At 43.5% G+C, this 14,590-nt stretch overlaps 1 protein-coding gene across 8 annotated transcripts in view; it reads right to left on the bottom strand.

Moving 5' to 3' along the window:
- The window catches only part of Lpar1 (lysophosphatidic acid receptor 1), a 125,981-nt gene that overhangs the window by 66,101 nt on the left and 45,290 nt on the right, over positions 1 to 14,590 (bottom strand). For 7 of the 8 annotated variants that reach the window (XM_052717136.1, XM_052717137.1, XM_052717133.1 and 4 more), the window contains one exon: positions 8,053 to 8,211. In XM_052717136.1, the coding sequence (XP_052573096.1) occupies positions 8,053 to 8,097 (45 nt within the window). In that variant the 5' untranslated portion in view covers positions 8,098 to 8,211. Of the gene's footprint in view, positions 1 to 2,416; positions 2,547 to 8,052; positions 8,212 to 14,590 lie in introns of those variants that run through there. The other variant, XM_052717139.1, reaches the window with a different exon arrangement.

The following is a 14,590-nucleotide window of genomic DNA, read 5'->3' as shown; positions in this document are numbered from 1 at the left end:
CAACAAATTCAGGCTGATTTCTTTAACGACAGTCTCATTACAGCAAGGTTCAGAGCTCAAAAGACGATAACCCCTGGACCCTATGGTTATGGTAAACACAGGACACCATGACACTTTGACATATATGCTGACTCTGTAACAAAAGTCTGAGTATCAGGAGACCCTAGAAGTATAAAACTGACACACGCCAGAGTGGGTGCAAAAGAGAAAGCCACAGGCCCTTTAAGGACAAAGAAGCGGCTTCACGAACCATTCCAGACCGAACCAATTAAAAGGACATATTAGAAAGATAAATAAACAAACTCCATAGGTATCTTTTGTGGTTTACCCTAGGCTCCCCACCACCACCCATGTGATTTTATCTTAGGAAAGAAAAATTGAAAACGAACTCTCAGATTCCAAAATAAGATACCCTCCCAAACTTGCTGAGTTTATAAACACAGAAGGGGCATAAATGAATTTAAATAGCAATATAAGAAGAAATGTAACTTCTAATCGAAACACAGATCAAGATGGAATAAGTCAGAAATCTCCATGTTTATCTCCCCATGCATTTATTCCTGGCAATGCATGGGACTTTTCCATAGAGTGTTTATCTAACTTGCTTTCCTCTGATGGGTCTTCTGGCATAAGACAAATGCACATCACATACACAAACCATTGCGCAGTAACCACTTTCTCCTGTAAAGGACTCTCCCAACCACCATGGGGAACATGGTGAGAGCTAACATCTGCCTGGTATCTATTAAAGACGCCACAAGGCACTCAGCAGACGCCTTCCCATTTAGACTCTCAAGAATGGTGCACGTTGTTTTAATTCTACAAAAATGAAAAATAAAGCTGCAAGAAAAACCTGGACTGAAAGGTCACTTAGCCGTGGTACACAATAGCTCAGACTTGCAAGCTCTGTATGGATCTAAGCCTATGAACGCTCTCTCTCAGGCCCATGTGTGTAAGGCCAGATCACACTCTGCCTTCATTGTGTGGCACAGGGAACATCACATTGCAATTAATGGTTCATACTAAAATAGTATTTCACACAACTGTTAATTATTTATGATTTAGGGTAATAAAAATCATGCATGACTCCTTGGCAAATTTTACGTGCAACTATTGCCTTGACTTCCTTACATGGGACACTCCAGTGTGCATCCCATTTTTGTAGTCTTTGTTGGTGAAGCAATCTGGTTATCATTTCCATGTTCTTCAGCGAGTGAAGAGGAAAATGAAACTGTCTTTTTAAACGATGTGAGTTTGTGGGATGGATTAATAACCGAAGAGTGAGTGGATCAGTCCGCTGGCTTCCAAGACGACATGACTGAGTACAATGCGATGTCAGCAGTTGCTTTCAGTCCCTAAGTGTGATAATGGAATTGTGGTTCTATAAACAAATGATACCCGGCAGATGAATAGTGAGATGTGTGGACTGATAAGAGATGGAGCAAAGCTGGTGGCTTAAAGTGGTTCATCTTCCGGCAAATGAAGCGAGTGGGCCAAATGTTGGTAACTGGTGCCTCTAGGTTGTTGTGGAAGGAGCTTATGTTCATTCTTGAGAATGTCTGAAAACCTCCTGAACCACGGGATTCTACAACACCACACACACACACACACACACACACACACACACACACACACACACACACAGGAGGGAGAGAGCGAGGGAGGGAGAAGTGGGGAGACGGAGATTTTCTGAACTCAGAGTAACATATCCAGTGTTGCAATGAAACTTAATGACTTTCACTGAACTCAAAGTAAAAGCTTCTAAGAGGTAGAATTTGAAAACACAAAGGCTTTTAAACAGTTCCAGACCTCAGATGAGAAATGGGGGGACAATCTGCTCCAACACTGAAAATCAACACAATCATACACCTTTAAGGAAAACAAACAAAATCACTTAACGGGATCAAAATCTCTCCGGCTACTAGTGTAAACACAAATGCCATCTCACACTTGACACGCAGAAGGGAACAGAGTCCACAACACCGAAGGCAAAGGTCCCTTCCTTATTGGAACCCCAGGGATGGCAGCCAAGCACCTTGTAGGGACTCAGACACCCATCTGGGGACACCAGGGCGTATCACCGAATGACATACTCTGGTATTGAACTACTGACCTTTCCATGAACATCAAAAATAAAACTTAAATCCAAGTTTTACCATTCGACTCCCTGGAACCTCATCAACCACAATGAAATAAATGTTTAGCTGAGTTCTAGAAACAGAAAACAGCAACTACCCCACATCCTCAACATCCACGGGATAGGAACACATTACCAAACCCTGTGGTTCCTGTCTACAAACACATCTCCTCAGGGTCCCTTGGATATGGATGCTTTTTATCAACTCCAGACTAGGGTAGCTATAAATCAGTTGAGGCAACTCCCTCTGTCTGTCAGTCCAACCATCCTGGGACTCACCTTAGTGAGGTCAGGACTGGGGGCGGGCCCAGCACAAGAAAACAAGCCTGCATCTTGGAGACCAGGCAGGAGCAAAGCAGAGAACACAAACTTATCTCACAAGGCCGATGCCTGGCTGAGTAGATGCCTGGCTGAGTAAACCGAGAGCCCGGGGCTGAGTGACAATGAGCGCTTTCTTCCCTATTGTTGTTTGAAACAATTGCAGGCTATTTGTTCCTATTAATTAGTTTATGTCTGGCGTTGGGCAGCCTTCCCTGGAAAAACGTTCTTTGTTACCAGATGAATAGAAAAACAAACAAAAAACCACAGCCATTTCTTTTTCTTCCAATTGTTGCCTTTGCCTAGGAACGGTATTTTCAGGCCTTTCCCACTTGAATGTGAGTTTATCTTCAGACCGGACAGTCAGTTCACTTTTCAGAAGAACGTAAGTTCTCTGGCCGGATAATGTCAGAGTAAGGGGATTGCACTGTGGGAGCTGCTCATTATGTGCTACCTAAAGCGATGCTGCCTTCGCATAATTCCAGCCTTCGCTGCACCAGGAGATGATAGGATAGAAGACATCAGCGCAGGCTGAGACCCACAGCCAAGCCTGCCTTGGAGGAAATCTTGACCGTACAAAGCCCAGCGGAAGAGTTGGCCTATAGTCAGGAGGCTGGCTCATCATGACCTAGAGCCAGAATCCTAGAGCCGGGAGACCCGAAGGTCTACATCTCTCCTGAAAAACAAACCGACTTGCTCTGTGGTCTAGTTATCCCAGCTTGCTGCGGACTCTTCCCAAATGGCTCAATTCCCAAATAACAAAGACTATTACCATGGCCAGCGTGCGGTGAGAATGGGACTTGCTTACTCTGATTGGCATTGCTATAGAATTTGCCCCAGAACATTGTCAAGTCAGGGTTCAAATATAGGTCTAAGACTCCAAGGCCAGCGTAACAATCAAACTACACAGGCTGTCTGTGTGTGTGTGTGTGTGTGTGTGTGTGTGTGTGTGTGTGTGTGTGACTATAGATGAACCCAGGGCCTTCCATATTGCTAGGTAAGCAGTCTATACCAACACAGGCTTCATTAAGATATTGTTCAATTCCTTAATATGGCTTTCAAAGCCCTACAAAATCTCAAACTTTATAACCCACCCATTCTAATACTAAAGGGTTGCCAATTTCTGCAGTGTAAATACTACACCATGACTGATTTCAACCAGCTCACCAAATGCTGGGTTTGGTTTGATTTGGTTTTTAAAGAGGTTTATTTTATATTTGTGTGTGTGTGTGTGTGTGTGTGTGTGTGTGTGTGTGTGTGTGTGTGTTTATGCACACACATGAGTACGGGTGCCCTCAGAGGCCAAAAGAGAGCATTGCTCCTCTGAAGCTGGAGTCACAGACCTGTAAGCCTCCTAGTGTGGATGCTGGGAATCAAACACAGGTCCTCTGCCAGAACAATTCACACTCTGAACCACTGTGCCCCTCACAGAATTCTTCCAAGTCCAACCATCAGACCTTGTAGTATGGTAGAGGAGCTTCTGGGGACAGCCCCATGTCCCACGCCACAGTGCTCACTGAACTAACCCCATGCTGTGCACTTCTCACCAAGGCCCATCAGGCATTTGCACGTGCTCTTCTCCCCTGTCAAAAGAGCTCCTATCCATGCACGGGCTCCTTGTCTGGTGGTCTTCCTTCGACAAGCCCGAGTGCTGGTTTCCAGAACAGCCATACTTCCTGTGTCACAGTAATGGTGACACAGCATTTGAACTTGTCATTTCCTTATCTGTATATCTTCCACCATGTTTCAAACTCTATCAAGGCAACATCCTTACTCATCTTATTTATTCTTGCATGTAGAGGCCTGTCCTATTGCTGAGCAGTAACAACAATACATGCCAACATGCATGAACAATAGGCACCAGCCGTTTTTCTGAGCTGAATGCACATGACGTTTTTCAAACAATGCAGAAGGCTGGCTTCTTTACTGTTCTGTTCATTTTGCAAGCGGGACATGGAGGCAATGAGAGGGTGAACACATTCCCTCAGGCTCAGCACTGAGTGTCAGAGCCAGGATCAACTCAAGCAGTGTGACTACAGGGCCCGTGTGCATGCTTCCGAAAAGCAGGGTTTCATGCCATTTTTATTTATTTTTCAATAATGATCCTCAAGGAGAAAATTTTAATTAAATTTAAATTCTCCCTAATGAAAGAAGTCAAGCACTACAAAATGCAGTTCGTTAGGGTAGGGTTGAGCTTTGGAGGGATTTATCATCTCCCCAGATCCAATTTGGGCCCTCTGGGGGGCAATAGAATTCTATTGAAAATGTATGTGCTGGCTTTTTCCCTCTGCAGTTCTGATTATGAGCCATATGTTTGTCCTTAAAAAACACATGGTCTTGTTTTATAGTTTTAATGATCTCTTCCTGTGAGGATTACTCTATGCCTTGCTTTCTTTTCCCTTTATAAGGTGTCTTATGACAACATAGCCATGTTGAAATGCTCATGTTTTAACTGCTATACGCCATTTAAATCATATCCATATACCTGACTTTATTAATAACCACGATTGAGTATCAGAAACTTTGAACTTTTTGGTGTGACTATCTTTTTACACTCTTCCTTGGTCTCATGTGTTTAGACACCAGTATGAGTGCAAAGGTACCCAACTTTAATAAATACTGCCTCATCAGTATTTATTAATACTGATTAATACCCACCCCCCTTAAGTCACTGTACCAATTTAACCTGACAGAAAGTTTTCAAGAGTATCCACTTCCCTAGGTGTTTATATTAAATAGGATCCATTTCTACTTTAGATAGTGATGAACATTTTGATGAGTCAGTTCAAAGCATTTATATTACTCACTGACCCATAGTAGTTTACATAACAGGGAAGATGGTGTGTAAATCAACGCTAGTGGGAATGCTGACAGATGACAGTGATAGATGCTGAAATGCCTGAACTAGGGCCTAATTCACTTCACCAAAAAAGGCCAAGAATAGACACTCTCAGGAACAGCTGCCTTGAGCTTTGAAATGGTAACACACAGTCACACAAACTAAATCTCTTGATCCATACTCTAAGTCCCTATAGTACCAAAACTCTACAGGGGTTCAAAGAAGCAAGACACCCAAGTAATCAAGTGTGGAAACCCTGATGGCCCAGCTAACAAAACAGAAATGACATGATGGAAATGAAACTAAGCTTCAAACATCCCCAAAATCCCCTGAAAGATTTAAAGAACAGCAAGGACTTTATTCATAGTGAAAAACGCCCAAGTTAACCTATAGCAGTGGTTCCCAACCTTCCTGATGCAGAACAGTTGTTTATATTATGAAGAGTGTCTTTGCCAAGGAGCCTTCTGATTGGTTTAATAAAGAGCTGAATGGCCAATAACTAGGCAGGAAGAGGTTAGGCGGAACTTCCAGGTACCAGAGGACTCTGGGAAGAAGAAAGGTGTTGACACCAAGAAGACACAGAGGGAGTTGGACATACAAAATGAAAGAAAGGTAAAAAGTCACATGGCAAAAGGCAGATTAATAGAAGCAGGTTAATTTAAGGTATAAGAGCTAGTGAGACAAGTCTAAGCTAAAGCCGAGCTTTTATAATTAAAAGTAAGTCTCTGTATCATTATTTGGGGGTTGGCAATCCAAAGACAGTCCCACAAGAAAGACTCAGACACGTTACACCTTCCTAACGCTGCGACCCTTTAATACAGTTCCTCATGTTGTGACCCCAACCATAAAATTTTCATTGCTACTTGATAACTGTAATTTTGCTACTGTTATGAATCATAATGTAAGTATCTGTGTTTTCCGATGGTCTGAGGTGACCCCTGTGAAAAGGTCCTTCAACTCCCCCCAAGGGGTCACAACCCACAGGTTGAGAACTGCTGATCTACAGGAAATGAAGAATGACCCTTCTTCTCCCTCCCTCTTTATTGACTCTTTCTAAAAAAAAAAAAAAAAAAAAAAAAAAAAAAAAAAAAAAAAAAAAAAAAAAAAAAAAAAAAAGATATCCTTATTTTAAATATGCACAAAATATAATAGCCTTCTAAATGAGACAGGAAAAAAAAGATAAAACAACATCTTGTGTCATCAAGATTTAAATTTCAATCAATGTGGCTGGTCCTCAGGGAACCCTTATATTATACACTGTGTGTGTGTGTGTGTGTGTGTGTGTGTGAGAGAGAGAGAGAGAGAGAGAGAGAGAGAGAGAGAGAGAGAGAGAGAGAGAGAGAGAGAGAGAGAGAGAGACATGGAAGTAAAAGCAGGACTGTGAGGGAGGGGAGAGGAGCCTACAGAGAGGGGGAGGGGCAGCGGGACTGTATGACAAGGGAAGAAAGACTCAGGTTCCCTCATATACAGAAGCTAGATTTAAAAGCTATGCCCCTGTGGTGGTTTGAGTAAGAATGTCTCCCATAGGCTCGTGTTTAGAAGAGGCCACGCATGCTGCTTTTCCATGACATTGATGGACTCTTAGACATTTGAACCAGAAGCCCAAATAAACACTCCGTTCTCGAAGTTGCCTTGTTCATACTGTTTTAAACAGCAACAAAAAGTAACAAATCAGTCCGTATATGTGACATGGAAACAGAACAGGGCATCTGGATGGGGTGGGAGGAGACCAGTAACAGGGACAGAGGCAGAAGAAGAGACATCAGAGAAAATGAGCAAAGTACAATGATACATATTGTAAAAATGTCATAATGAAACCCTGTATTTTGTGCACTAACTATAAGCATTTAAAATGCCTCTTACTCAAAGGTACCTATTTTTTCTTAAACCTTTGCCTAAAATCGACTCATAAATGAGAAGCCACAGTGGACACAGACGAGTCACGACAAATGGAGAACAAATGGGAAACCATACTGCTCTTGAGTGCTTTACACACGAGCTACTGTTTTATCCACTGAAATGCTGGTGAAGGATAATAACGTTTGGAGTTTGAAGCTGGGGCAGGCAGGGAAGCACCGGTCCAAGGCACAGGGAGATGAACCAAGGCCTAGTGAGTCCACATCTGTTTCCCTTCCATTGAATCACACTGCCTGCAGAGACTAAAGCGCAGTGTATACTCAAAGCAGCAGGTTACACCAAAATCTAAACAAAGAAGACGCCCTTGTACAATTTCTGCTCCCCATGTACAGCCAAAGCACTTCACAGGACTACTGCTCAGAAGTTTCTAGAACTCCATTTTGTTTTCAAATTTCCCAGAATGGGCCAAGGCAAAATAATAATTACAGGAAAAGAACAATGAAGCAGCCTTGGAGGGCTTACTATAAGATTAGATCAAACTGAGAAATATTTCTACCACCACCCTCCCCACAAAAGAAAGCAGAAATAAGAGAAGCATAATTTACTTCTGACTTTATCTAGATTTGGAGTTTAATGACAATATCAACAGTTGGGCATCCTCATCCTGAGTGTGGTAAACCTGTCCCCGCCCCTCCCCATGGACAGAGGCCAGTTCATTCTTCCAGCTGCTTCCTCAACCACACAGCATCTCTCCAAAGCACCCCATCTAAGTACCCACCAAGTGACAATGAGAGGTGGGTTTGACCCAGAGTAAGGCATACTTCCTTAAAACTCAGTTTAACTATTGCACAAAGCTATGATTAACAACAACAACAAAAATCTACCCAGTCACATCACTTACCTGGAGCTGTGAAATTACAGGGCTGGAAGTAGAGGCAGCCGCCATGACAGCGCTGTAGTCTGGAGTAATGAAATGGCCCCAGCACTGTAATGCCAGGTACAAGAGACAATGCTTGGGTTGGCCGATCAGATCTCGGTCATGCTAGGAGGAACTGTAAGCCTGCAAAAAACATAAGGAAGCCCAGAATGAGTAGGAGGGGACTTACATGGGCCAGGGAAGAGTCACCGGCTAGATCTAGAGGCAAAAATCCCTCCCGAGAACCATTAGCTGAATGAACACAGGGGCCTGCTGAGGTAGACCTACCATCAAAAGCCATGACTCCCTTGCCACCTGCTCACACTAGATGCTCTGGGGAGACAGCAACAAGTTGGGGACACAGGAAGATTGCACCAAGAGGAGAAGCCACCTTGTCATTAAATAATGCTTTCTTAAACCCTACATTTGAGATCTGACCATCTATATACAAAGGGTGAAGAGAAGCTCCACCACCAGGCAGCTAGAAGAGAACTACAGTTGAGCCTTAGCCCTCCCTACCCTTTTGTGGAAACAAAACCAAAAGCAACCCTGAGGCTTGGAGAAGGGAGTCTAGAGAATTGTACGTTTTTGTTAAGACTTAAGAGAGGGATGAGATTCCATATTTACATTTCTTCAAAGAACATGGTGAACATTTTAAAGATTTAAGGCCAAGTACCCCAGCATCACGTGAGTAAGTGACAAAAGGGATCAGGAACTCAGGGAGGTGGGGTGCTCCATAAATCAGACTGCCTGCCTCCAGGTAAGGGAAAGGGGATCCCTAAAATCCTTTGACATTCTCAAGGAGAGGGTGCTAAACAACCATAAAGTAAAACGCATGCTTTTTCTCATGTATATGTTCACTAAGAAAACTGGAAAAATGCTTAAGTCCCAGCAGTAAGCTAGGACCTTGATCCTGTCCAAAGACTGGCCAGGGGTGGTGTCCCACACCTTTAATCCCAGTACTCAAGAGGCAGAGGCAAGCAGATATTTGTGAGTTCAAGGCCATCCTGGTCTACAAAGTGGGTTCCAGGCCAGCTAGAGTTACACAGTGAGGCCCTGTCTCAAAAATATAGGGGGAGGGGGTTATCAGCCATGATCACATGAGCATTGCAATTTAGTCCATAAAGGGAAAATTTTCACCTGAAGAAGTTACAAACATCCCCTTCTTCTAAGTAAACATTGCATTTCCAGTAGCTTTTATCTCACCTAGCAATCCCTCAAAAGAGATTTATCAAGGAAGGCACTCTCTAATCTCAACACTCAGGAGGCAGAAGCAGGAAGATTCTGTGCTAACCTGGACTATATAGTAAGAACCCAGTGATGAAAAGATAAAGGGAAGAAAAGAAAGAGAGAAGAGAGATGGGGGAGAGGAAGAGAGAGGAGAAGGAGAGGGAATAAGAGAAGGAGAGAAGGGAGCTGGAGAAGGGAAAAGGGGAAACTGACAGAAGGGGAGGGGCGGGAGGGAGAGGAGAGAGGGAAGGGGAGCGGGGAGGACAGATGGATTTACTGAGCACCTACAGGAAACTAGGAACATATAAGACTGAGGCAGCCCCTACTGCAAATATATTTTCTAATTTCACCAGTGTGCAGGAGATGCCTGAATACTGTTCAACTCTTGGAGAATGACAGTTTCCCTAATAATAAAAGTCACAATCCAAGGGTCCAATGATGAGCCTTGCGCAGTAGGAACAGTGAAGCTGGACAGTTAATCCCAGTCCTTTGATCCCACAGTGTGCTGAACTACTAGCTCCAAGCTGCTGAGCCTCTGTAAGAAATGCCCTGGCCACACAGCAGCTCCTATGGCTTGCAAGATTTCATTTTTATTCTTGCACAAGTATCAGGCCTTCACACAGTAGTTTGAATCACATCAGATTTTACTTGTTTTAAACACAGGGTACTCGCTTTACGAACAAACGCACAGCAAGCAAGCTTTGAGAGCTTTCTTGGCCCAACATCAGCATGGGATCCCACAGCTACCCTGAGCCAATGCTGATATCCTCCTCAGCTCTACTTTTAGGAGGAAGAAAGGAACACTGATAATTTAAATGGAATGCCCAGGGGAAAGGGTAATGGCTTTCTTTACAACAACCTCTAGAGAGTGGATTCTACCCTAGGAAAATCATAGAACCCCACAGTGCAGTTTTATACTCACACATGACCCTGTGCTCACCCCTACTTTCACTTCTCTATTTTCCTTATGCATTTATAATTCATATCATCTTTCCGTATTCACAAATGAAGACAAAAAAGAGCATGATAACAACAAAAAGCCAGTAAATGGGAGTCTAAAAGACTCATCCTGCATATTGAGATCCATTTCGTTTTAGCTCTAGATAACTTTCATTGCTACAATACAAAGACTGTCCAGAGGGGAACACAAGCACCTAGCCTGTAACAATAAAAGGATATATCCTCCGAAACCAAGCTGCCATATGTCATATTCCTAACAAGAGAGAAAGGAGAGGGGCCAGGAACTAAGGAAAGCCCTCTGCATGCCAAGCTCAGTAGCAGTCACTCTACAGGGTCTCGGTTGGATGCTGTTAGCTCATGTCACAAGGGAGACTTCTGAGACTTCAAAACGTTACCTGACCCAGCCACAGCCACAAAGCCAGGCAAGCTCTAAGACCTGAACCAGGACCAGCCTGATGCCAGGGCCCAGGTTCTTTCCACAGGCCAACCTTCCAACTGGAAGGGTCCTGGAGGACTGGGCAGATAGCTCATTTAGTAAAGTGGTTACCTCGCAAGTATGAGGACATGAGTTTGAGCCCCAGGACCCACACAAAACTCAAGGTGTGCTAGCACGGGTCTGTAAGCCCAGCACTAGGGAGGTACAGACAGGCGGGTCTCTGGGGTTCACAGACTGTCCAGCCTAATCAGTGACTGCCAGATCAATGAGAGACCCTGTCTCAAATGAGGTACACACCATTCCCAAGGATGATACCCAAGATTATTCTCTGACCCCCACAAGCATAGGCACGTGTACCCATACATATAGACACATAGGAAGAGAGAACTGGGGGAGGAATCCTATGATCCCAGTTCTGGGGAGGAAGAGATGGGAGGATCCCTGGGTTCACTGTTCAAACAATCTAGCTAAATGGTTGAGCTCCTCATCTGAAGAAATGTGGAATATTCCTTTATACTGTGTCAATATATGTTGCTGTGATTGGTTTAATAAAGAAGCTGACTGGCCAATAGCTGAAGAGAATAAAGTTAGGCAAGAGAGCCAAACTGAGAATGCTGGGGGGAAGAAGGGTGGAGTCTAGAGTTGCCAGGAAACACAGAGGGTGCAAGACATGCTGGAGGACATGTAAAGCCATGAGCCATGTGACAATACATAGATTAATAAAAATGGGTTAATTTACATTGTAAGAGCTAGTCAGTAATAAGCCTGAGCTATCCACTGAGCATTTACAATTAATATTAAGTTTCTGAGTGATTATTTAGGAGTAGCCACTGGCACAGGAAAACTCCGCCTACAAAGAAATGAGGTGTTAAGCCACTGAGAAAGATATCTGGTCTCCAGAAGCCAACACAAAGTTAACCCCTGGCTACCACACTCATGCAAATACATGTTGACACACATGAACACATATTCACCTATGCACCACACACACAAAATAAGTTTTTTTAATTTAAAAAAGGATTATGAATATAAACAGTAAGGAATGACATGGAAGCTACTTCTGATATAAGAAAGCAAAATGGAAAACTGTATATAGACTCTCATCCAAAGAATAGAAAAATTATACAAATTGAAATGGAGTCTCAAGGATCATGAGCAGCTAAATATCATTTTAGGGGAAAGCTAAAGTTTTCCAATAAGAAATATACACAGGCTCATTCCTCGTGATAGATTACCAGATTGATTGATGATGGTAGAAAGCCCTAGAAACTGCTTATACCTCCAAAAACATGTGCTGGAGAGAACAGATATGGACGGTCCACAATGATCTAAGACATAACACCCTCTTCATGGGAAACTGCTGGTTCCAAGTGCAGGTACGGAACATAAGCAAATGAGAATCCTGCAGACCTGAGAGTGTGTCCAGCAGTGGGAGGGCACCAGGCCTGGGAGAGCTGGGGTGCATCTGAAACACACTAGCTCTTTCAAGAGAGCCTTTGACTCCGGAGGCCAACAAAGCAAGTCAACTCTGGCCACGCTAACTCCTGATTTACATCAACTATGAAGATTTCACCAGCAAACTGTGAGAAAAGAATACCACTAGCTGGCCGCTGAGGGGGCCAGCCACGCCAAATGACAATGGCAACACGGATTAGTGAATGCCACGCCAAATACCTAAAAGAAAAACTCTAGCTGGAAGCAGACTTCCATCTGACTGCTTGAACTGAAGCTGGCTCCCTCCCCAGGCCTCACAGGGAGATAAACCTCTAATTGGCAAATTAATCTACTACAAGCCTAACCTTTTTCCTTATACTGGATTTCGGTCAAGTAGTGACTCATACAAGTCTCTTGAAAAAACACAGGGTAGATCCCCGGCAAAGAGAGGGGGATGGGGAGAAAAGAAGAACTGTGAGTAGACACCAGCTTCTCTCGCCGAGATTAAGCAACAGGGAAACATTCAAATGCACCAGGCCCATAAGACACGCTGTTAGAGTTTCAAGTAAAGGGGTTCCAGAATTAGAGCCGATACTTACTTAAGCAGCAAGTATACTTCTTAAAGGAGAAACTTCTAGTTCATGTCAGTAAGATTCCTGAGGACACTGTGGTTGCATCTTTGAACACAGAGCATGTCACCATGATAGAAAAACAAGGTCAGAAAAGCATTTATATTAACCAAAGGAACAAAGAAAGGTAAGTCTGGATTGTGAACTTAAACAAAGGCAGTCAAGGAAATAGAAAATAAACAGTGAAGAGAAGACAAACCAGATCTTTAAGATGGGAAAACCTATATTTAAAGGCTCTCACCCCTGCACAGGACAGGCAAACACAAGTCCTAGTAGGAAGAAAGCTGTAAATGATGCCACATGCCCATAATCCCGAGCTCAGGAGGTACAGACAGGAGGATCAAAAGTTCAAGGTCATTCTCAGCTAATGGCAAGTTTGGTGTTAGCCTGGATTACACGAGATTCTGTATAAAAGAAATCTATTTTTACATGAAAGAAAGAAATGATCATCATCATTTCTGAAACCAGGAAGGTATAAAATTATGTCCCAATTTTTAGAAAACTGTTACACAGATACACACTTGAGATGAAATAGGGAAAAAAAAATTCAGACTTTATATCTGTGTATTGTTCTGTAACAAGCTTGACAGTCTGGCAGAAACTCAGTAGAAAATTTCTGGACTCAAGACCTAGAGCATCAAGGAGATGAGGCACAGGCCAGCCAGCTTGTCTTAGTGTCTGTCCCCATCTGTTCCTGACCAGAACAAGACAGCATCTGCCACCAGACTTACCTCCCCCAAGCCTGAGACAGAAAGGCTTGTCCTCCAGAATCTCTGATCAGAAGGAAAAGACCTAACAACAGTAAGTCTCAGAAGGAGATACTGCGCTCGCCAGAACAAAAACAGGATGCTTTAAAAGCAATAATTCCAAGTTTAAAAGGATTAGAATGTGAACGGAAGAAAGCTGGACAGAATTTTTGAATAAAATGGGAGAAGAGAGCAAAGGAATAGAGAATGAGAGTAGAAACCCTAAGAGATAAATAGAAGAATAAAGGAGTAAATGAATGCAAACCAGGGCAGGAGGGCTGCAAGACAAAGGGCAGCCTGGGCAACTTAAGGAGACCCTGTCTCAAGACAAGATAAAAAGTGGAAAATGGAGGATCTATAATTCCTGGGATGTAGATCAGTGTCAGAGTACTTGATTAGCATACACATGGCCCTGGGTTCAAGAAAGAAAGAGAAGGGGGGAAAGACCTCAAAACAGTCCCTAAAACGGAACGTCATTTTTGTAGAGTGAAAAGGCCCACAAGAACCTGCCCACCTCAGTGGACTTGGATAGGATCGCATTAATCAGAGGTTTAAGAGATCCGGGAAGGGCTACAAAGGCTGCAGCTTAGTGGTAGAGTGCACGTTGAGCATGCATGCCACAGTGGGACTGGAGCCCAGAACTGCAGAAACTAACACTGCAAAGGCTGCAATAGCAACATGCAATTGAATTAAAAATCCTGAAAGACCTCAGAAAGGGGCAGGGGAACTCATAAACCAATAGGTGGGAATCCAAGCGCCTTTGGACGATTAAATAAGATCCCTAGATGCAATAAGACAGCGGAACAATGAATGATGAGGGAAGTAATTAACAGACGGATCCTTCCGGAGGATGTGGTTCTAGAGACAGAAAGGAAAGGGAGGAAATGGGAGGTGACAGCAAGGACAGTAAGTGCCAACACAGAGATACCCAAAGGACATTAACTGTGAAGAGCAATCCCTGGGTGATGCACACAGGGGTTGAGAAGGTATCCTTGGTAGACCAGCTGTCCATCTGGACACACTGAGAGCAGGTTTCTAACACTAAGAGAGCCTGGTATTACATGAAGAGTTCATATGTAGAAAACTAA

This window comes from Peromyscus californicus, unplaced genomic scaffold (assembly GCF_007827085.1).
Source record: "Peromyscus californicus insignis strain IS unplaced genomic scaffold, ASM782708v3 Scaffold_5__1_contigs__length_169319896, whole genome shotgun sequence".
Lineage (NCBI taxonomy): Eukaryota > Metazoa > Chordata > Mammalia > Rodentia > Cricetidae > Peromyscus > Peromyscus californicus.
This window is presented reverse-complemented; position numbering and strand designations above follow the sequence as displayed.